At 41.7% G+C, this 23,795-nt stretch overlaps 1 protein-coding gene across 2 annotated transcripts; it reads left to right on the top strand.

The window, feature by feature from the left end:
• The first annotated feature begins 3,962 nt into the window (after positions 1-3,962).
• Positions 3,963-18,893, top strand: LOC109410649 (protein EFR3 homolog cmp44E). Of its 2 annotated transcripts, none has more exons than XM_019684181.3 (4): positions 3,963-4,548; positions 16,007-17,615; positions 17,797-18,167; positions 18,235-18,893. In XM_019684181.3, the coding sequence occupies exons 1-4, from the start codon at positions 4,467-4,469 to the stop codon at positions 18,648-18,650; spliced, it is 2,478 nt and encodes an 825-aa protein (XP_019539726.2). In that variant the 5' UTR covers positions 3,963-4,466; the 3' UTR covers positions 18,651-18,893. The 2 variants fall into 2 exon arrangements, with proteins under 2 accessions (XP_019539726.2, XP_019539727.2); XM_019684182.3 differs by lacking the exon at positions 3,963-4,548 and adding an exon at positions 15,654-15,845.
• The last annotated feature ends 4,902 nt before the right edge of the window (positions 18,894-23,795 follow it).

The following is a 23,795-nucleotide window of genomic DNA, read 5'->3' as shown; positions in this document are numbered from 1 at the left end:
CCATGTGGCTTTGTGGATATCTTTGCGGGGGAAGAAGGTGCTTCGGACTGCCATACCACGGGAGGCTGCAAAGTTTACGCATCGCTGGCCGTTATCATTCGATAGGGCGTGCAGGCTGTTTCGCCCGATTTCCGGTCTGTACATTTCCTCCCTTCCTACCTGAGCGTTCATGTCGCCGACAACGATTTTCACGTCACGCGGCGAGCAAGCATCGTATGTTTGCTCTAACTGCGCGTAGAACGCTTCTTTCTCGTCATCAGGTCTCCCTTCGTGTGGGCAGTGGACGTTGATGATGCTGTAGTTAAAGAAACGGCCTTTAACTCTTAACATGCACATCCTTGCGTTGATCGGCTGCCACCAGATCCCACTTTGTCGCATCTTGCCCAACACTATGAATCCTGTTCCTAGTTCATTGGTGGTGCCACAGCTTTGGTATAAGGTAGCCACTCGATGCCCCCTTTCCCACACTTTCTGTCCACTCCAACAAAGTTCCTGCAACGCCACGATGTCGAAGTTGCGGGGATGTAGTTCGTCGTAGATTATCCTGTCACATCCTGCGAAACCTAGTGACTTGCAATTCCATGTTCCAAGTTTCCAATCGTAGTCCTTATTTCGTCGCGTGGGTCTTTGCCGATTGTATCGAGTCGTATTTTCTCCTATGTTATTCGCAATGGGGATTTTTACGGTGGCTTATTGGACTTACGCCAACACTCCTGTCTCGCCGGAGGGCCATCGTGCCAGTTCTGTTTAACGTGCCAACCAACACTAGGACGACTACGCTGATGGGGCTACCACCTTGGATCTAGCAGGACGTGGTGCAGCGTTTCTTACTCAGCCGCTGGATGCCAGAACAGACGCTGTTTGAGCCGCAACTCCTTGTTGAACAGACGCTCGGGTCGTACCTCGTCAATCTAGCTGAAGTCAGAAGGACAACAGTGCTCAGGCTGCACTACCAGCTAAGCACACAACTCTTAGCTAGCGGTCTTTGTCATCGCTTGACCCGTGGAAGCTTGAGGTAAAAACTTGTGAGGACCAGAGCTATGTTGAACGCTCTCCTTATCAACTCACCGTTTTGCAGTCCGCAAGTTATGCTGTATCAATTGCAAATAGTGCTTTGCGATGCGAAATATGCATCTGAATTTTTCAAATTAAATTCATATTGTTTAAAAGATTTGGAATAAAGAAAAGCGGCAGCACTGGATTTTCATCGTCGGCGAAATCAAACGGAAAAATAACAAGGCAGGCGAATTTCTGTTGTCACATCCTACCTTCGGATTCCTAGCTTCGGATCAACATCCTCATGGGCGACTTCAACGCGAAGGTTGGTTCGGTCAATTCGGACTATGAACAAGTCATGGGACGCCATGGTCTCGGAGAAATGAGCGAGAATGGTGAGCTGTTTGCAGAGTTTTGTAGCAACAATGTCATGGCGATTGGGGGATCTCTCTTTTCCCTTCGACCAGTGCACAAAGTGACATGGGTTTTCCGTGCTGGCATCATGGAAAATCAAGTTCCTTCGTCGAGGAGCTGAAGAACCGAGCTGCGGATATTCCAGAAGGTAGGAACGTAGAAAATCAATGGAGTGCCATTAAAAACGCCTCCTTCGCCAACGACGAAGAAACAGATGACACCTGGAGGAAGAGGAGTGAAAAAATGCCAAAGTCGCGATAGAGCGAGCGAAAACGCGAGGAGCCAAAGCCGTAGCCCGTCAGCGCTATTCGGTTCTCGAGAAGGAAGTGAAGCGTTCGTGTAAGCGGGACAAAATAACATGAGCGAACTCCCTAGCTGAAGAAGGCGAGAAAGTCGGCATTCAGCTCCTCTACGTTTTCTCACGCTGCCTCAAGGGGACTAAGATTAATGCTACAGGGTCCAGAGACTCATAGCGGCGCAACCTCAACAAGGAAATAAAGGAAGTCGATAGAAATTTGACCTGGCCACAGATCAAGGCGATGGCTGGCAATCGCCCAGGATGGAGATCTTTTAATTCGGCCCTCTGCACCACCATTGGTGCTCAGGACTGAAAGTAAAATAAGTATTCATCGGATAACTAATCGGTGATAATTAAGCGGATCATTAACGCCAAACTCTTTCAATTGAAGCATATGAAACAGATGTAAAGCCCAGATTGATTTCATTCGATCCAATCTACGTTTTTCATTTCATATCATTCCGTTCACATTGCCAATCAGGTGCAAAAGGTGAATCGGGTATAGCGACTGCGAGCATAAAAACATGCTGACCATTACCATAAACAGATATCCCAAGAACGACCGCAAACGGCTCCCCGCATTGCTGGTGGAATTGTTTTACCTTTCTATGATATAGTATTGGGCTTTTCGATAATCACACAACACGGATACAAAGATAAAAGTTAAATTGACGTTCTCTCCCTATCCTAACCTTTAGCAAGGACATGGCCAGCGCAGTTCTGTTTTTTAATCGTCATAAGTACCATGAGTACAATTATCCAAAGGTACCATAAGTTGCATACACGTAAATTAGATTCAACTGTTTTTACATTTTCCATATCGCTCAATGCTACGCAGCTGCGGTCATCTTTACCATGGAACGCACCATATGCGCCGGCAATGCCGTCGCAAGGAGTTCTAAATTTCTTGCCACCACAGCACGCGAACAGCACATGCGAGCCGGGCGGCGAGAGCGGCCAATCGACCTTGAAACGATCTCGTGTGGACGCGCGGACAACGCGATCATAGTGTGCCATGCTGCGGCGGCCATATGTGCGCGAAAAAGTGGCACTGATTCGCTGCCTCCTGATGGCAGGTTGCTTTGATTGAGTGTGGTGAGCTCGTTAATAATCGCAATAGAGTGCCATGATTGATCATTGATGTCGATGTGTCTTATGCTTTTTATGAAGAAGTTGTATTGCAAAAAAGTGTCAGATGACCGGAAAAAAGGTCGCTGGACCGACGATGTGACATTCCCGGTGATGGAATGTCATGGTGTTCCTGTGTCAATGGTGACATTGTTTTCAATTTCGCGTCACGCAAAAGTACTGATACTGATTTCACTCGAGTTTCAACTCATGGTCGCTGGTCGGTCATCAATACTCATTGCACACGAGGTTTAAAGGTCAACCTAATTTTTAGCTGCGGCGTTCAACGGAAACAATCAAATTTCAAACCGGCTACCGGTTGTTGTGGAGAAATCGAGAAAAACTAATGAAGAATTAACTGAAACACGAACAATATCATTGTAACAATAATATTGTTACGAAAAAAAACAAACACAAGTTTTTGTAAAGTTTCCATATTCATTAGTAGAATTTCTAAAGAAGATAGGAATAATGTCATTTTAATTGATGCGAAACCCTCATTATTTTGGATGTTCATTCATAAATTCAATTCAATAAATTCAAATCAAAACACTAACAGTGACCATGCGCGTTGTCATCCGGCGGGAATTCCCCATCCCAGGCCTACTTTGTTATTCTGTCCGCTTGATTGCCTCTTTGCATGGTGTATTTGTACACAAGCGGAGGGTGGCGTGGTGAATATGGACTGTTGCTCTCAATCTCTCATATAGCAGAGCAGTCACGCAGAAGCTGAAGCATGAGCGTTGAGCGAGCGGATGTGGTGAGTTTTTACGAGTGAGCGATTTGGGGCTACCTTTGGCGGGTGCTGCTGTTGCTGTTGCGCTTCATATTTTGTTTGTTTTTCCTGCGGTGTCGTTACACACATTAATTATTGTGGATCGTGCAAAAAATACGCGTCCAACACCAAGAATGGGGATCATTCCTTTCTCGTTACAGACAAACAGGAATAATTGAAGCAACAGCAAGCCTGAAGAACAGTTTGCTGATCTCAAGTTTCACACGACGTACTAGATGGATGACCCCTTACAAGCTCTCGCTTTGAGACCGAAACTGGAAGCTATACCTACCTACATTTTAGCAATGGGAAATCGTGTCGGTGTCGCTTGCCTTCAGTTGATGACTGATAACCGACCGCGCTTCAATGTGCAATGCCGGACTGCGCATGACGTGAATTCGCGAGTGGGTGAAATTTGTTTCTTCTAAACAGAACTTTTCCTTTTCGGACCACCAGGAGTGTTATTATGAAACGAAAAAGTTGAATTTTGAACAGGTTTTCTGTAGTGAAATTGTAAATAGGCTTGCAAGTTATACCAAAAAGTTTAAACAAAGTTTCAATTGATAAGTGTGATAGTGTAGGATAGCAGTGCTTCTAACAAGCTCAGAATTGAATCTCTGCAAAGCTTCAAAAATCGATCTCAAGGTTATTTATAGAGCAACTCTAGTCAAATTTCCAAAGTTTTCCTTCGGGTACAATCACCAAAGTTCGATAATATTCAAATTTTCCCAAATACTCAAATTAAACGTTCGACTATGATATTATGAAAAAGTCAATACATAGGAGTAGCAGATTCACTTGAACTCGAAGTTATCTTGCACAAGTCATAAAAATAATCTCGCCGAACCAAAAAAAATGTCGATGATAAGATGCTGCTTCGAACCGGTGGAGATGCCCGAGTTCCTGGATTCATTCGTGAAAAAGTGCACCGAAGGATGTAAGTACAAAGAGATGTAGGTTTTCATATAGTTTAAATTTTAGTATAGTTCGATAAACAACTTTTACATACTTGAGAGTTTCTCAACATCCCAACTTGTTCTCAAAATTACGCAACTTATCAAAACATAGCAGGCGTAACAAAAACATAAGACCAATGCAGGGGCGACCCAACAAGGTTTGAGTATGATATGCCTACTTGATTGGACATACTTACATATGCATATAGCCTCATCATCGATTGTCACTACTTCGCTTCGGCCTAGGTTGCGATTCACGTCGTAACATTTAAGTAATTAGATTATTGCCTGTTCACGCCGCCGTTCACATGTAGGGCAGACAGGCGTGAGTTGATAATAGATGTATCAGCATCAACATAATTGAATGTATTAGAATGAACGAATAACAGTTGAATGTGTTTGAATATAGCCATAGATTGAATATTTTATAGAGAACTGTTTGACAGTTCAACGAACGAAAAATTCAATTAACATTTTTCTTTTCGAAATCATTTTGAAAGATTGTGATATGGAAATACCTATATTGATTATATTCAACTCTTCTTACTAAAAAATCAATCGTCCAACAGGGTCCTAAAGAGCTACTCAGATTTAACAACAAACAACAAACGATGGTATAAGAATAGTTATTTACTCATTTGTCAATGTTTTTATTGATTATGGTTGAAGATATATATTTTTAAATTTTTGACCTTGTGTCCCACCCCTTGCTTCAAACACATAATTTGAGTGAATTTTTGTTACCGTGTACGTCAGATAGAAACATTTTGTGATCGCCGGTGTGGAAATTTCACGACAAACTTTGACCTCTAATGTCAAACTAAAATTGTTTACCATTAAATGGTAAACAATTTTAGTTTGACATTAGAGGTCAAAGTTTTTACTTACCAAGGTCAAATTTACTTTACCAAGGTCAAATTTTTACTTATTTCTTGTTTTTTGTTGCTTATTATTCCTTTGTTTTTAGAGGTCTGGAAATGCACTGTTGTGATCAGAATAGCACAGACAAACAGACGTAACACCTAGAACAATTTTCGTGAAAATCTATCGCCCACTCCACAGTTCACATTACCATCACTTGATGGAAATGTTTTACGGAGCACTGCGTTATGCAATATCGTCAACAAAAAGCGCTAGTGTGAAACGTTAAACGCAAAGAAAAACGATGCTCGCGCCTCTGGTTGTGAAAGTCACAACTATGAATATTTAAATTGACCGTTAAAAGCGCGGTCGATGGAAATTTCGCAGTGTTACGTCTGTTTGTCTGTGAGCAAAACCATGCTTGATCGTATTATCACAGACAAACAGACGTAACACTTAGAGCAAACTCCTCAAAAATGCATCGCTCAGTTACACTAGCACCAGCTGGTGACGATATTGCGCGAAGCACTCAGCTTTTGCAATATCGTCAACAGCAGGCGCTAGTGTGAAACGTCAGACGCGAACAAAAACGTTGCGCGCGCCTCTGGTTGTGAAAGTGATCGTTAAAACCATGGAAGATGCAAATTTTGTCAGTGTTACGTCTGTTTGTGTGTGTGGTATTATTAAAAAAAAAGATTTTTTTATCTTTTAAACCCGGGTCTTAAATACGTTCTGCAAGACATTTATACAAAATTCCTCAAAGCAGATATTTACAAAGTTGCATGCCTGTTCTATGGGTATTTCTAAAACTCTTAATAGACAAGTGCTGTAATGGTAACATCTGATCTGGTTACCCAAGGATCCCAAATTCCCACACTCCATATACATACAGGTATGCCCCTAAAAAAATATTTCAATATTGAACGTTATGCACATCATTTGGATGATTTTTCCTTACCAAGACGGTATTCTTTATTTATTGAGTAAAATATTAATCGAAGGACCAGCAAGTGTATGGACCAATACTTCGAATAGAGGCTACCTCGAGCAGACGCTTAGAAATTCTAGAGTTTCTCTAAAAAATCCTCAAGAAGTTCTGGAATTATTGCAGGAACCCTTTTCATGATTTCAGCAAGATTTTCTCCAAAGATACCTTCAGAGATTCCTTTGGAAGTGCTTTAGGATATTTTTTTAGATTTACCAGAAATAACTCGAAGTTCCTTAACAGATTGTAAGAGAAGATCCTTTAGAGAACCCTTCAGAAGCTTCATCAAATATTACTCCAGTTATTTTTCAGTAATTCCTCAAGAAATCATTGCAGGAAATTCTCCTGAGGTTCCTCCTAGTATTCAGCGATTCCTTCGGAATTTCATTTTTTTTTGCAAGAATTCTTTCTGATTATTTTTTTTTTTTTGTTGGAACTCTTAGAGAGGTTACTTTCTGGAATACCTCCGGAGATTCTGTCAGACATAACCAATGCCGGATTTAGGGGGACCGGGGGGGGGGGGGCAGAGCCTCGGGTCCCCAACATTCCAGGGGCCCCCATGAAATTCCACTTCCCGGAAAAATTGAAACAAGAAAAAAAAGTAGTGCAAGAAATTCTCTTGATCTGATTTTTATCACAAGAATTCAAATTATTGTCTACTGGCAAGATGTATGTGATATGTGCTGATTATGCTGAGGAAGTCTTTTATTGTTTCTCCAGCTATTCATGAAATTTAAAATTTTGCCTTTTTTGTGCAATTCCTTAAAAAAATTATCGGAAATCCTGAAGAAAATTTTCGACTGAATTCTACAGGAACTCCAAAACTCTATTATTTTTGCAGAGTCAAACATTTCGGAAGAATTTTCTATAGAGTTCTTGGATGAATCCAAGGACTTTTGTTTCGGAATTTAGAATTCTTTTTGAAATTCTTGTGTCTGATTTTACTTACGAATTGCTCAAATCGGAGAACACCAAAACCGTTGAAACATTTTTAGGAAGTCTAGCAGATTATTTTGAAGAGTTCCAGTAAAAATTTTTGAGTTGAGAGATTGGCTTACTGAAATAAGAATGAATCCATGGTGTACTCCTGATCAAGCTTCTGATTAAATTCGTAGATTTCTTGAGAAAATTAGAAGAAATTTATGGAGGAATTGACCAAAAATATATCCGGATTTTTCCACTGAAGATTTTCAAGAAATTTAACAGAAAATTCCATTGTAACTTAAGTCAGAAATTCTTTCGGGAGCTTATCATAGATTCTCTCCAAAATTTCCTCAGCATTTCCTATAGAATTTCCTTTTTTATTTTGGAGTTTTGTTAACTCCCCAAGCAGTCGCGCCACTGGCGTAGCCACGGAGGGGGTTTTAGGGTTAAACCCCCCCCCCCTACAGCCAAAATTTGTGGAACAAATTTTCAGTATAAAGCGCTTTGCGACGAAAAAATTTTCAAACTACGAATTCTATTGCTCATTACTGTTTAAAAAATGTAAGTGTCAAATCAAATAGGTATCATTGACCGTTGAAAACCCCTCCCAGAGACAATTTCTGGCTACGCCACTGAGTCGCGCTAGAACAAGTTTTTGTTAAGTGTTCATGCTTTATGGCTACCAACAACTTCTCTAGAGATTACAGCAGGAATCCACTAGAAATTGTCTTTAGATTTCGCAAAAGCGACACAACCGATTGCACTACAAATTTTAAAGAAAATTAAAAAAAAATTGCAGCTATAAATTCTTTTTGCAGTTTCACTATGAACTCTGGCATGAATTTCTACTAAATCTGGGATCCAATGCCGTGAATACACTCGTGAAAAGCATTTTTTACTTTATATAAACTTCAAATATCATTGTTTTTATGCCAGAATTTCAAATCTGTTCAGGATAAATTTAGTGGATATTAACATTTTTTCTAGCTCTGCTTATTGTTCTAAATTCAAATTCTTAAATAACGACATTAATACCATCATTATTATATTTATAAAATGATCATTTTTTTTTCAATTATTTACATGTTATATTTACAAAAATATATTCTCTATATAAAAGGGCCCCAACAACACTGTGGCCCCGGGCCTCATCATTTGTAAAACCAGCCCTGGACATTACTTTAGAAATTCCCCTGGAAAGTTCTCACGAGATTCGTCGCAGAAGTTTCTCAAAGATTCCTCCAGGGATTGCATCATAAACTTCTTTTGCGATTCATTGAGACCTTTCTAGGGGATTCTTCCAGATGCTTTTCCAAAAACCCTTCAGAAATCCCTTCAGGGATTCTTTCATAAATCACTTCCGCATTTACAGGGGATGGCCAAAATGTTTGGGATAGGCAACTTTTCTTTCTCTCACAAAAAGTTCAACAAGCTATAACTTTTCATAGAGCGCATCGGAAAATCTCAAATTTTGACTGTTTGTCAACCTATTATGTGTGCATCATTGGTACAAATTTGGGCTCGATTGATCAATATTTCGCAAAGTTAGAACCGTTCGCGTAAAACACTATTTTTCAGACAACTCATTTTTGAGGTGTCATATCTCGGAAACCAGTGAACCGAATTGAATGAAATTTTGAACGTACACTAACAATATGAAAATGCTTCATAAACAATTAAAACATAGGTACTTTTTAAATGTTGAAAAAAGTTATCATGGATTGACACTTTTTCGATTTTTTCTCGAAAAAATATTTTTTTACATCAATGTCAATAAATTTTAGTGTTGATATCCAAAGATTTTCCACTTCTGTTCTCAAGTTATCTCTAATCAGATATATTTGAGCCTATTTAGATTAAAGGAAGAACACAATTAGTAGTTTTTGTGTGGTATTGTAAATTTGACTTATTTTCCTCTATATGGGTAAAAATTTCAATCAGGTATAACTTAATTCGCCGTGAGAAAATATTACATTTTATAACGTCGTATTAAGTATCAATATATTGTTGATAATCGTTAAAAAAATCATTCAATTCGGTTCACTGGTTTCCGAGATATGACAGTTCAAAAATGAGTTGTCTAAATAATAGTGTTTTAGCCGAACGGTTCTAACTTCGCGAAAAAACAATCAATCGAGCCCAAATTTGTACCAATGATGCACATATAATAGGTTGGCAAACAGTCAAAATTTGAATTTTTTTATGCTCTCTATGAAAAGTTATAGCATGTTGAATTTTTTTGTGGGAGAAAAAAAGTTGCCTATCCCAAACATTTTGGCCATCCCCTGTATTTTTTTTCGATTTTTCGACAATTCCTCAAGAAATTCTTCATGAAAAAAAACTGCAGAGAATTCTTCACATTTTCAGGCATTCCTTCGAAAAAATCATTTTCTCCAGAAACATTTTTTAGTGATTCATTCAATTCTTCCAGATTTATGCTGGGGTTTCTCCGTAAACTCCTCTGGCGATCATTTGATTTAATGCTTCAGATAATGTTTCAGGAGATTTTGTCCACTTATATCATCATATAACTTTCATACATTTTACAAGAAATTCTTTTAAGAACTCAGCCATGAGTATCACTAGCAGTTCTTCCAGGGTTTGCTTCAGAAGAAGCAAGAATCCTCCAACACTCCCGTCAGAAATTTTTATTTGGATTTAAACAAGATCTCCTCCAATACCAATGTCAGCAGTTTCTGCTCGGATTCCAGCAGAAATTATTTCAAAGTTTCCTCCAGTTTTTTTTCCGGAGTTTACTTCAGCAGTTCCTCAAGAGTGTTCTTCAGAAATCACTTCATGGATTTGTTTTTAAAAAAAACCTCAAGAAAATTTTTCTTGAATTCCTCTGAAAGTTTCTCATAAAATTCTTCTAGGAATTCCTCCAGAGTTATCTCAAGAGGTTGCTCCAAATAGTCCTCCAAAGATTACCTCAAAATTTTTGTTCTCAATTAATTCTTCTAGGATTTTTTCCAGACCCATTCCAAGGAGTTCCTCCAGTGATTCTCCATAAATTCCTGCAGAAACTCCTTCAAAGATAACCAGGCTTGGCATTGATCACCGTTGGCAATCACTTTCACGTAACCAAAACCAGCTCTACGCGTTCACAGTCGTGCCATCGCAATAGGCTCTTCAAATCGTCTATGGCGTTGCTCGGGAGCACTTCGGGCTACGAACGTCAATCGAACGCTATAGTAACCATAGAATAAGTCAATGAAGTTTTCCAAACATTGAACTTCATCGGTTACTGAATTGACGGTCAAGTCAAGACGGTCACTGCAGCAGTTACATAGCTACCGTACTAATTTGAATTACCTGGACGCTGTGAATAACTTTTTCATTTCAACATTATAAATGAAAAAAAAGAATAAACCCAAAAGCGCATGACGGCACAAGTGAAGGTGAATTGACCTGGTTTTCAAAACGATTTTTCGCGGGTTTTTACGAATTTAGTCCACTTTTATTTTTTCTTCTATTTACGTCGGGTGACGGAATATTTACAAGATAAACGGCAAACTGAACCTCGCTCATTTGATCAGCACCTCCGTATCGATGAGATACGCCGCGTATCGACGCCGTTTCGAGAGTGGGGTCCTCACTTTCAACCCAGCCCCGGACTTCCAATAGGGTCGAACGGGCTGCTGTAGTTGAGTCACGTCATTCAGCGACGGAACGACTAGAACTGACCAAAACTAACGAAGACTTGGACGGCTTGTGGTGCCTAAATTGGTTGGAAAAGGACGACGAAAGTTATATAGCTTGACCAAAAAAAAAACGCAGCAGAATAAACAACGTATAGAATCTTTCTAAAATGGAGTATGAATAATTTCATTTTCATTTTCATTTTCATTTTGCAGCGTTTGGTGGGGCAATAAGAGCGCAAGTCAATCCAAAGCCGAAGATCAAGGAGGGGTAATGGCCGTAATAGTCCGTGCGGACCACATGAACACCATCGGATGGGTAATGGTATGGGTTGGGGAAAGGGGTTGGATTAGACTTGGCACAATAATGCAAATAATACTACGAAATTTTAAAAATTTTGTTGATCATCATTGTTGATTATTATTGTATCCAAATAAAAAATAATGGTAATTATCAAAGACGAAAAGTATGTGATATACTTCTTGATTTAAAATGCAATTAATTCATAGAATAATAAATAAGATCAACTATTCTGAATTAAAAAAGAGAAAATTATATTTTAAATTTTATTTCAATACTAAAATTTGAGTTATAGACTATAGAAAAATTATAGGAATTTTCATTGAAGTTCAATTAAGTATGCTGTAATCCTAATCATGTCGTTATCAAAAAGAAGCGTCTAACAAAATTTCTTTTATCTTTCTGTCATGCTTTAATATTACCTAGAGATCAACAAAAATTTGTATATTCGGTCATATGAGTAATACTCATTGAGTATGATGTTTTTTATGAGTTTTCAGTTCAGCTAGTAAGAAATGATAAATGTTTGTCCAAAGTATCAGATAGAACTCATTGACGTCAATAATGTATTTTAAGAATTGAGTATTGATCACACGTTGGCTTTGTAAAGATATCTACTTTGTCGTTATAGGGCACTGCATGAAATTCTCTCCTTCTCTTTCACTCTTACAGAAATTGTGTAAACAACAAGGCCAAGAAACGTCAAAATCCCATATAAAATCAAAACAATGCAGTGCCCTATAAATTAAGTTGTCCATCTTGCTAAATAAGTGATCAGTTTTCGTCATGTCAAGCTGCGTTGGTATCAAAAACTTCTTCCTAACATTGAATCTGTGGAATTTAGGAGTAGGCATTGCAACCTCAAGGATTAGGAAAGGTGGGAGATTAACTTTGTATTGAGCTGTGAAAGAATGTGTTGTTAATTATATGGTCAACGTAATTTACCTTTGAAAAAATGGTACCAATAATGCAGTAAGAATTTTGGGCATACAGTGTCAGACAAAGCAAAACTACCGGCAATCCATTTTCATACAAAACGGTAACGATGCTTGATTTTCAGTGAGCAGATTAGGATAGTTTCTTGTGTTTCTTGTTCTTGTGTCTTCAGTACTAAGAAGTTAAGTTAATAATTATAACAAAGTGGAGGAAAATTTTGTATCGACTTCCTTCCTGCAAATAGAGATAAAATATATCAAAAACAACTAAAAAGGACCCCAGAGCTTCTTTGTCTGATCATGGAAAGTATCGATTCTTGGTGGCACCACGAGTGTGCATCTTTCTCTGTAGAGTAAAGATGCATTTAAGCCCCGAGACCTGACAGCAATCAAGCTGATCACAAGGTTGTGCCTTTGCCCAGGGTTTCTAAAATGGAGTATGAATAATGAAACAAAAACGTATCCATAATAGTCCTGTTCAACGACGCAGGTTGAACTTGCTCGAAGTTGCTGCATCTTGCTCTTACCCATTTGTCATCAAACGGGTAAAAGCGAGATGCAGCAACTTCGAGCAAGTTCAATCTACGTCTATATTATTTACTGAAACACATTTTAATGCAATATTTTTTTCACTTTATTACGTTCACTGAAAATGCCTATTCCATTGCGTGGGGGTTAGAAATACGCCAGGGGTAGATTACTGTAGGCAGCAGGGTTCTTCCGGGACTTTCAGTTCTAGATGGAACTGAGCAGCAAAAAATCCAATAATTATTTGCCGGAATCTCAACAAACTTGACTCGGACACGTTCGTTCCATCGGTAAATATGTGAGAGCATCTAACCTGACGATATCAATCGGTTGTTATGAATCCAGATTTCCTTGCAGTTGCACTAGAATAATGGTGTGACATTGAATTGTTAAGAATTTCGAATTGAACTTATGAAATCTTACTATAAATCTTTTTATCCATTGATACAAGGGCTTTCTTCGGGTGATGGTGTTTTCATACGCAAAATTCATGCTTGTAAGGAGATTTCAACTACGTTAACAACTCTTGACTGACGGTTAATTTGCTGACGGTCAGTGTATAAGACCTTCAAACACATAAACAAATCGTCACGGTCACCTATGGTTTCTTGGTTACGACTTTTCCATTAGCGTATACGACCTATGGTTACTACCATCGAGTCCGCTAATGAAGGATCGTTAGAATAAAACCATAGCACACTTGTGAGTATCGTGACCAATGCCAAGCCTGAAGATAACATTAGAAATCGCATTAGATTTTTTTTTGAGGAATCTCTTCTAGAAATTTTTGAAAATTTCTTGGAATCTCCAGAGAGATAGCCGTCTCTAGGAATCCTTTTCAAAATTCCTTCAGAGAATCCAAGAAAAATTTCTACGATATTTTTGTGTAATTTCGTGAGGTACTCCTGTAAAATCCGTGAAGAAATATCTGAAAGAATTCCTGGATAACTCTCTGAAGCAATTCCAGGAGATAATTCTGAAGGAACTGCAGGATCAGTACCAAGACGAAACCTGCTAGAAACTTCTTCAGTAACCCCTGATAAAATTATGTAGGGGTTTCCTGGTGAAGTCCTTTGAAATTTTTTCCAAAGAATCGCTCAAGACTTTTCAAAACAAGCTCTAGATGAATTTCTACGAAAAAAAACTCCATGGAAGAATTTCTGCTGACATGTTTAGAAAAATCCTGAAAGAGTTTTTGGAGATATTTCTGGAGGAATTCCAGAAGAAGTTTCAGAAAAAAAAACCGTGGAAGAACTTCTGAAAAAAACCTTGAAGGAATTTTCAAATAACTCTTCTGTCTAGTTTCTATAGAAATCTCTGGAGATATTCTTTGAAAAATCCCTGGAGGAATATCTGAAAGAATCGTAGGGAAATTACCGGAATCGTAGGTGTTGTCAAATAAATTCCTTGAGTAATACCGGGAAATACTGCTTGAGAAACCCTTGGTGGAATTCCTTTAGTAATTTATTAAGAACTATTTAGTATAGAAATTCCTGAATGAATCCCTTATCAAAATTCATGCATTTTCTGAACGAATACCCGCAAGAAGTCGTGAAAGTTTTTTGAGGAAAGTCTGGATGAATGCCTAGAGAAACACTTAAACTTCTATTAAGTATAATAGAAAAATCTCATGAGAAATATCCAAAAGTAATTTCTGTATGTAGTAATTTCTAGGGATCGTTTCATGAGAAATTCGACATCTTTGGAAGAAAACCCGGAAGAACTTCTGAGAAAATACATGAAGGAGTACCCGGTGGAATTGCTGAAAGAATCTCTGTATGCATTTCAGCATAATTCTCCGGAGGAATATCTGCTTGGAGCCATGGGAAAATTTATTGAAGAATCCCTGAATGAATTTTTGAAGGAATTGATTGAGGAATTCCTAAAAAATCTTTGGATTGCTTTATGAAGGAATTTTTGTAGATGTTTTTGAAGGGCAAACGTCCATAACGTCACTTCACAAACTTCACAAACTTTCACAAACTTCAGAGGTCTTATATTGTTCGTGCAGTTGAAAATCGGAATTTTTGACACGCGAAAATCGATTTTTCTCCTAAACCGTGTGTCGGAGGTACGTCGGGCACAGTGCGCTGGATAGAGGGCCGGGTTCGCTGTCCAGCGCACTACGTCCAACTAGAGTGGCTTTAACTTAGAGTGGCGTCAATGTCAAAATTGGAACAGCGGTCATCTGTCAAATCCATACAAATTCCTGTTCCAAACGAGCAGGAGACCTGTCAAAATGGGAACATGACGCCACTCTCCCTTCCAGTCACTCTACGTCCAACGATAAGTTTCACGTATGGATTTTGAGAAAATTCTACTGTCGGGTGTGGGGAAACTTCGGGTTTCAACCGCGACGACAATATTATGGTTTTGGTTGAAATCCGAAGTGACCGGCGGTGCGAAAATTGATTTTTAACCTAAGAAATGTCGCAACTTACTTTGGATAAGTGCATAGCTCTTAATAAGCTTAATGATGCGCAACAGAAAAAATAGATTCAAATTTATTTCGCTGCTGCACCTTCGCATGTGCTTCAAGATGCACATTCCAAATGGTAGGTAATCTTAAGCTTGCAATCATCGATGCACCACCATCTTTCGCATGTTGGAGGGTACAGCTACTTTCTTGACGATGTTGCTTGCTGTGAAGCTTCACCACATCACCACGAAGAAGGTACCTTCCTAGAAAGATTGTGAGGCACCGATCGTTGCATGCTAGCGATAATGACAATTTTTGATGATAAAACAGGACTGTCGCCTCCCTTCGCCCGGTCCGCTGCATTCCAACCTTGCATTCGGAATTACGCGCCCACCGATTCACCCACCCCTGCCGGTTCCGAACAGCTGGTTTTGTTTTGTTCCAATTTCCCATCCGTTCCTAAGGTTTGACAGAACTGCACTTGGCTGGAAGAAAAAAAAACAGCGTAGTGTTTTTCGTTCATTCCAAAACACCCTCTATTTTATCTCGAGCTCGCATAGTGAAAAATGTTGGAAATTCGCCTAAAAGCGTGAAAAATATTGTCATAGTGTGTCCGGTCGCTTGATTAGTGTTTTCCTGTTCTGTTTGGTGTTCTGCAAGTGTTCAAATAACGCCATAAAATGATGGGTTTGTATACTTTGAATTTCATCTCCGTTTTCTTGTATCGGCCATGTTGGCATTGGGGCTGGTTCCAAGACAAAATAGCATAGCTAATAACTGAATGACTCATCGTTTCATTAGTTAGTTGTTTAACATTAAGTTTTCGTTATTTCAATGCAAAATTTCAGGTTGTTGTGGTTGCTGCTCGGCCCTCCGGCCTCGCTACAAGCGGCTGGTGGACAACATCTTTCCGGTGAATCCGGAGGATGGGCTGGTCAAGTCGAACATGGAGAAGCTGACGTTCTACTCGTTGCGCTCGCCGGAGAAGCTGGACCGAATCGGGGAGTATTTGTACCAGCGGGCTTCGAAGGACATCAACCGGAAGCGGTACAAGTTTGTGGAGATTGCCATGGAGGCTATGGATTTACTGCTGATGGCGTGCCACGCGCAGATTTTGAATCTGTTTGTGGAGAGCTTTCTACGGATGGTCCAGAAACTGATGGAGGACGTGAACCCGACGTTGCAGATCATGGCCACGAACTCGTTCGTGCGGTTTGCGAATATTGAAGAGGATACTCCGTCGTACCATAGAAGGTACGATTTCTTCATCTCGAAGTTCAGCTCGATGTGCTACGGGAATAGCGACGATCTGGAATTGAGGGACAGTATTCGGATGGCCGGAATCAAAGGTTTGCAGGGAGTAATCAGGAAAACGGTGTCAGATGATTTGGTGGAGAATATCTGGGAGAAGCAGCATATGGAGAAGATCGTTCCTTCGCTTCTGTTCAACATGCAATCGGCCAGTGGAAGCAAGGCTGTGGATCAAGAAGCGACTCCTTCGACGCCGCCGGTTCTGGCCGAATCAGTATTAAGAGAACTAGTTTCTAGGGCTTCGTTCGGACATATCAGGGCGGTGCTGAAGCCACTGCTGACACATTTGGACAATCACAAACTGTGGGTCCCGAACCGGTTCGCCATTGATACCTTCCGGATTGTGATGATCTCGATCCAGCCGCAGTATTCCTACACGGTCGTAGAGACCTTGATGTCCCATCTGGACCAGAATCTTGCATCATCTCCCAAAACACGAACCTCCCTGGCAGTTGTCCTTTCCAAGATCATTGCCATCGCAGCGGGCGAAAGCGTTGGACCATCCGCTCTGGACATCATTAACAATCTCCTGACTCATCTCAAGACCTCCGTTAGCACCCAGCACGAATCCACACCAGAAGAGACCCAATACCAGGAAGCTCTCATCAACGCCCTCGGAGAGTTTGCCAACCATCATCCAGACTATCAGAAGATCGAAATCATGCTGTTCATCATGAACACCGTTCCGGATCCCACCAAGAAAAACAAAGGTGATCAGCTCCTGCAAAGCATTCTTCTGAAATCGCTCCTCAAAGTCGGAACCCAATACCGGACGGTATCCTTTGAAAAAGCCTTCCCGGTCTCCTTCCTTCAGCCGCTTCTGAAAATGGCCCGGGCTGCCTCCGTCCCGATCCGGGTCATCGTGATGCAAATCTTCCAACAACTGCTGGACCGCCATCAGAATCAGCATCTGCTGAACTCCCTCTCGGTCAGCCACTATCCCACACTGACGGTGGAACAAGCGTCCCGCTCGGATATCCTCTTCACGCACAAGTACGGAGCGGGCATTCTGCAAGCCATTCTGGACGGGATGTCCCAAGAGAATCACATGGAAGTGCTCAAATCGTCTTACAATACGGCCGGGCTGATGGTCGTCGAGTTGGCCTGCAGCGAAACGGTGCAGGAGTTTTTGCTGTTTGTACTGAGGTAAGCTGTTGGTTGAGCATTTTCTATTTAACACATTTCACACTTTTTTACGTCAGGGTATTTAACGATTATTCCGTTCTTTTTGTTCTCATACGTGGCTCACTCCTAACAACTAAATGCAACGCATAATTCATGTGACAACCTCAACTAACATTGAAAATCGTCGCTTCCGTTCTTCCAGCATCCAACAGGTGGCGGTAGCCGAAGTGGAACTATCGCCAAAGCACCGCTGCAATCTTCACAGCATCGCCATCACGTTGCTGATCCTGATTGGCCGCTGCACCGGCATCGGACCCCTCGTCGAGTACGCCGAAAAAGTCATTCAGTCTCGCATGGAGGACGCGTCCTATCTGTTGCCTCCGTTGCTGGATAATGAAAAACCTGCTCCGAGCACTCTCAACACCAATCAACCCCATTTGATGATCGACAAGCTGGCCGTGGCGGAGTGTCTCCAGCAGGCCGGTCTGGAGCACAACCGAGTCCAAACGGGAACCCCATACTCGCTGAACCAGACGGACATGTCCGCTCATCGGCACTCGTGGGTCGACACCAGTGAGTATCTCTAACGCTACAGCAGTCAACTTAAATGATTAACATCCTCCCGAACCGATTTCTCCAGGTGCCGCCCGCAACAGCATCGTGGACGCCAACTACGACGCCGAATCGGTCAGTAGCTCACCCGGAGTCCAGAAGCGCAGCCTCCCGGTGGACTTCAATTTCGAATCGATGAAACGGGTCCTGGCGGAACCGACCGAGGCCAACAAGCGGGAAGCGCGGGAGAAGCAAGCGGCCATCGGGCGCACGTTCCGCGAAACGGCATTCGAGGACTTGGTGCGCCGGACGGAACCGCAGCACGACGTGCTGCAGAACAAGCTGAACGAAATCTTCAACTCGCTGTCGGCCGAGCGGCAGATCAATTGCGGGAACCAGCTGATGGCCGCAGCCGGTGCAACCGTGGTGGATGGAGCGAACAGCAAGATGAACCAGCAACGGCCCATCTACGAAAACAATTTCCCGGAATTGTTCTTCTATTGAAGTGAAGTTATAGGGTGAAGGTGTGATGATATCCGTTTGTCAGTGGGAGTGGAATATTGTTTTAATTTTGTTAACTTTTGTGGTGTATTTATTGCTGTTAGCTAGTCGGGATGGGAAGGGGATCGAACGCGTTCATAAGATATTAGTCGATTTAGTAAATTTCATCTATAGACGTTGAAAGGTTTATTAGACTTCGGATGAATGTCCCATAATAAAGTATTCTATGCTTAATATAAAATCCAATTGCTTGTATGAGAAATCCTAGTGAAATGCTTGGTTGAACAGCCAGGGTATTATTATAGAATTTTGACACTTCTCAACTGAACGCTGGAAACTTCCACCTACCTCAGACAATCTGCATGCAAAAGTAGATTAGGCTCTATGTATCTCATAAGACGGTTTTGCTTATATCCTAAAGAGTCTGCATTTGGATGAACTTGTGATGACTCAAGAACCGTCTCATTATACTACAGGTTCAAAAATCATCACTTTCAGGATGCTGTTTAAGTCCTTCTTCAATTTCAGCTCGTCTAGGGATTTTAGGAGAGATTTGGGGACGACTCCATTTGCCGAGAGGACAACCATAACAACTGTACGGACATCCTCCAGGTGAAATATCTGCTTCAACTCCTTCGCTAGGTCGTACATCGGGGTCAAATTGATATCCGGGCCGAAATTTATAAAACGTTTTTCTGTTGGATAAAGTATACTTTAAAGTTTAAGTAGCTTCCTTACAAATATCGTTTTGTATCTGATGTCAACAGCGCGCTACTTTAAAAAGAACTATTTAAAATATGCTTCATCGAACGGAAAAACATCTGATCAGTTTCGACCCGGAGATCAATTTGTCCCCGGTTTACGATACTTGGTTAGCTTGCCATTAATTTGACATAATGGTCTAGCGATACAGTAATGACGATGAAGATTATCCGCTTCATCCTTTTGACCTAAAGCACACTGTCGAGCGTGTTGGTGCGACGACTTTGTTGTGACGATCGGATCCAGTTAACACTGACAGTCTCCTTTATCGTTTCACCTGGAGATCACCACATCAGACGGAATCTCAAATCGACCACGTTCTGATTGGCGGACAGCACTTCTCCGACATTTGTGCTCATTCTGCGAATGGAGTGACGTGAGAAAAGTCGGAGTCGTATATCGACGTGAGGAATACCGTCTCGAATGAAGTGACTCGCCGTGTAAATCAAATGGAGAGTCACCTCAATCGAATCGAGATTTCTCACCTCGATATACGACTCCGACTTTTCTCACGTCACTCCATTCGCAGAATGAGCACAATTATCGACGTCATGACCTATCGTGACGCCAACACCGACTCCGACCACTATCTGGTGATGGTCAAACTGCGCCCAAAACTCTCCGTCATCAACAGTGTACGGCGGCCGCCACGGTACAACCTAGAGCGACTGAAACAACCGGATGTCGCCTCAGCATACACGTAGAATCTCGAGGCCGCGTTGCCAGACGAGGGCGAGCTCGATGAGGCCCTTCTAGAGCCATCAACGACGCAGCCGAGAGCACCATCGGAACGGAATCGATGGAACGAATGATTTGACGAAGCGAAGAACGCAGCGAGGGCAGTAATGCTGCAGCAAGGGACCCGACAGAACGTGGAATGTTAAAAACAGAAGCGGAAACAGCAGACCCGCATCTTTCGGGAGAAAAAGTGCCGCCTGGAAGGAGCGGTGTGAAGAAATGGAACTGCTGTGCCGTTCCCAAGAAACACGGAAGATCTATCAGAAGCTCAACACAGCCCGCAACGGCTTCGTACCGCGAGCCGAAATATGCAGGGATAAAGACGGAGGCCTCTTGACGGACGAACGTGAGGTGATCAAAAGTTGGAAGCAGCACTTCGATCAGCACCTTTTTGTGCTTGGAACGGCGTGGAGAACGTAGGCACGGGAGCCCACGGCAACGGAAGGAACGACGACGCCAGTGCAGCGGAGGACGGAAATGAACCAACTCCCACGCTGAGGGAAGTTAAGGATGCCATTCACCAGCTCAAAACCAACAAAGCAGCTGGTAAGGATGGTATCGCAGCTGAACTCATCAAGATGGGCCCAGAAAAGTTGGCCACCTGTCTGCATCGGCTGATAGTCAGGATCTGGGAAACCGAACAGCTACCGGAGGAGTGGAAGGAAGGGGTAATCTGCCCCATTCACAAGAAAGGCGACCATTTGGAATGTGAGAACTTCAGGGCGATCACTATTTTGAATGCTGCCTACAAAGTGCTATCCCAGATCATCTTCCGTCGTCTGTCACCTAAAACAAATGAGTTCGTGGGAAGTTATCAAGCCGGCTTCATCGACGGCCGGTCGACAACGGACCAGATCTTTACCGTACGGCAAATCCTCCAGAAATGCCGTGAATACCAGGTCCCAACGCACCACCTGTTCATCGACTTCAAAGCGGCATACGATAGTATCGACCGCGCAGAGCTATGGAGAATCATGGACGAAAACGGCTTTCCTGGGAAGCTGACTAGACTGATTAAAGCAACGATGGACGGTGTGCAAAACTGCGTAAGGGTTTCGGGTGAACTATCCAGTTCATTCGTATCTCGCCGGGGACTGCGACAAGGTGACGGCCTCTCATGTCTACTCTTCAACATCGCACTGGAAGGTGTGATGCGACGAGCCGGGCTCAACAGCCGGGGAACGATTTTCACAAAATCCGGTCAATTTGTGTGCTTTGCGGACGACATGGACATTATCGCTAGAACATTTGGAACGGTGGCAGAACTGTACACCCGCCTGAAACGCGAAGCAGCAAAGGTCGGACTGGTGGTGAATGCCTCAAAAACAAAGTACATGCTGGTAGGCGGAACCGAAAACGACCGGATCCGTCTGGGTAGTAATGTTACGATAGACGGGGATACTTTCGAGGTGGTGGAGGAATTCGTCTACCTCGGATCCTTACTGACGGCTGACAACAACGAGAGCCGAGAAATTCGGAGGCGCATCATCAGCGGAAGTCGGGCCTTCTACGGGCTCCAGAAGAAACTGCGGTCGAAAAAGATTCACCCACGCACCAAATGCACCATGTACAAAACGCTGATAAGACCGGTGATCCTCTACGGGCACGAGACATGGACCATGCTCGAGGAGGACCTGCAAGCACTCGAAGTTTTCGAGCGACGGGTGCTAAGGACGATCTTCGGCGGTGTGCAGGAGAACGGTGTGTGGCGGAGAAGGATGAACCACGAGCTCGCTGCACTTTACGGCGAACCCAGCATCCAGAAGGTGGCCAAAGCCGGAAGGATACGTTGGGCAGGGCATGTTGCAAGAATGCCGGACAACAACCCTGCAAAGCTGGTGTTTGCAACGGATCCGGTTGGCACAAGAAGGCGTGGAGCGCAGAGAGCACGATGGGCGGACCAGGTGGAGCGTGACTTGGCGAGCATTGGGCGCGACCGAGGATGGAGAGCGGCAGCCACAAACCGAGTATTGTGGCGTAGGGGGATTAGGGGCATAATGGACACCCGGGGCGAAATGGACACCCCTGTTTTTGCCGAAACCGTTGACTTTTATATAAAACTTTCAACGCATAAGTGTAAAGGGACAAGTCATTGTTCTATTTATCAAAAGTACCATTTATATTCCTTCAAAATAACCAAAATATCATTGAAATTGAAGTATGTTTTTCATATGGTGGATTTCTTATAATTTCGAAGCAGCAGCAAATAAGGTATTACGAGTGATTGAGTATGTCCACAGTCCACCATACAAACAAGTGAATTGTTAGCTTATCTACATGTATACGTAGATTTAGCAATGGATGAAGTATTATATTTTTGATCAGAACACACTGAAAATAGCAATTTCAATGTTGTAGTTAGTAATCCTACATTATAGAGATCTGCGGAGGCGGCCATTGTAAGCCAATCGTGCAGAAAGAACTGTCAAAGTGTGAGCCAAATGAACAGGCTGATCGTTCGTAAGAAGGCGTCGATTGAACGGTATTGCAATCCGAGCTAAATAAATTAAAATTATTTATTTTTAATATCGAGAAATTGACGGTATATGTAAGTTTAGTAAAAAGATAGAATTTAATTAATTCTGCTTTCAAAAGCTCAAGCTTATGACGAAACTTTTGTTGCTGCACTTCTCGAAAAAACTTTCATTGCTGCTTCTTGCTTCAGTTCTGCCGATATGTTTAGCTTAACACTTTACAATAAATTTCAGATTTCATCGATTGCTCCGCTATTTTTTTTTTTCAAAATTTTGAAAATAAAATCTATTATAATTAGAAAATGTAAACAAAACAACTTGAACCACTACGAAGTCACGCACAAAGTTTGAACATCTAGCTTTGCAACAAGTGTTGGCAGCTGATGTAAACAAAATGAACAGCGTTGCCGAATCGACATATGTAACTTCCGCTTATCTCTATGTAGAGGATTTCTAGTTGTAGTCTATTCGGGGCGAAATGAACACTGGCAATTATGAATGGATGTACGCGCGTTGCATACTGTTAGGCGTTTAAGAGAGTTTGAAAAAATTCAATTCGATTATTTTAGCCTAAAATTTATTTAATTAACTTTGAAGTTATGTTAACTCGTCTAAGATGGAGTATTATATCTGTGGTATTGATCTCCGTTGGAAAATTACTTAACTTGTCGATATTCTCAAAGATACAGCATAAAATATGCAGGGATGTCCATTATGCCCCGATGGGTGTCCATTTCGCCCCGTACCTTTCCTGCCAGCCCCAAAATACACACGGTTTACAATTAATTATTTCTTCACAATAATGACATTCTATCTGCTGTAAATGATTGAAATACGTAGAAAACAAGTTAAAGTTGTAAGCCAACTGATAATATGTTAAGTTTTTGTCTGTTATACAGGCCTAACGTACTCATTTGCTTAGGGTGTCCATTATGCCCCTAATACCCCTACTATTGTTGATTATGGCTTGTCTTAAATGTGATGTTGAACAAATAAAATGTAAAAAAATGTTATGTTGCTGGGAAATGATGATCCAGTAGATTCTCAAATTATCACGGTAGTCTAAGTCTAGTTCAGTATATATGTACCGATATCGGTTCGTCGCCTGAGGAAATGTCAGTGACGAACTTCCGGGGTTGATTCCGACGTGGGTGTGCATCAGGAGTTGTGATTG

This window comes from Aedes albopictus, chromosome 3 (assembly GCF_035046485.1).
Source record: "Aedes albopictus strain Foshan chromosome 3, AalbF5, whole genome shotgun sequence".
Lineage (NCBI taxonomy): Eukaryota > Metazoa > Arthropoda > Insecta > Diptera > Culicidae > Aedes > Aedes albopictus.
The sequence above is the reverse complement of the archived record's forward strand: the minus strand, read 5'-3'. Positions and strand labels throughout refer to the sequence as shown.

What these genes read in the sequence shown, in the direction of transcription:
- LOC109410649 (XM_019684181.3), top strand. Translation starts at nt 4,467, where the DNA reads ATGTCGATGATAAGATGCTGCTTCGAACCGGTGGAGATGCCCGAGTTC. An exon ending in GAAAAAGTGCACCGAAGGAT is followed by an intron (nt 4,549 to 16,006) that starts GTAAGTACAAAG and finishes GCAAAATTTCAG; the next exon opens with GTTGTTGTGGTTGCTGCTCG. An exon ending in TTTTTGCTGTTTGTACTGAG is followed by an intron (nt 17,616 to 17,796) that starts GTAAGCTGTTGG and finishes CCGTTCTTCCAG; the next exon opens with CATCCAACAGGTGGCGGTAG.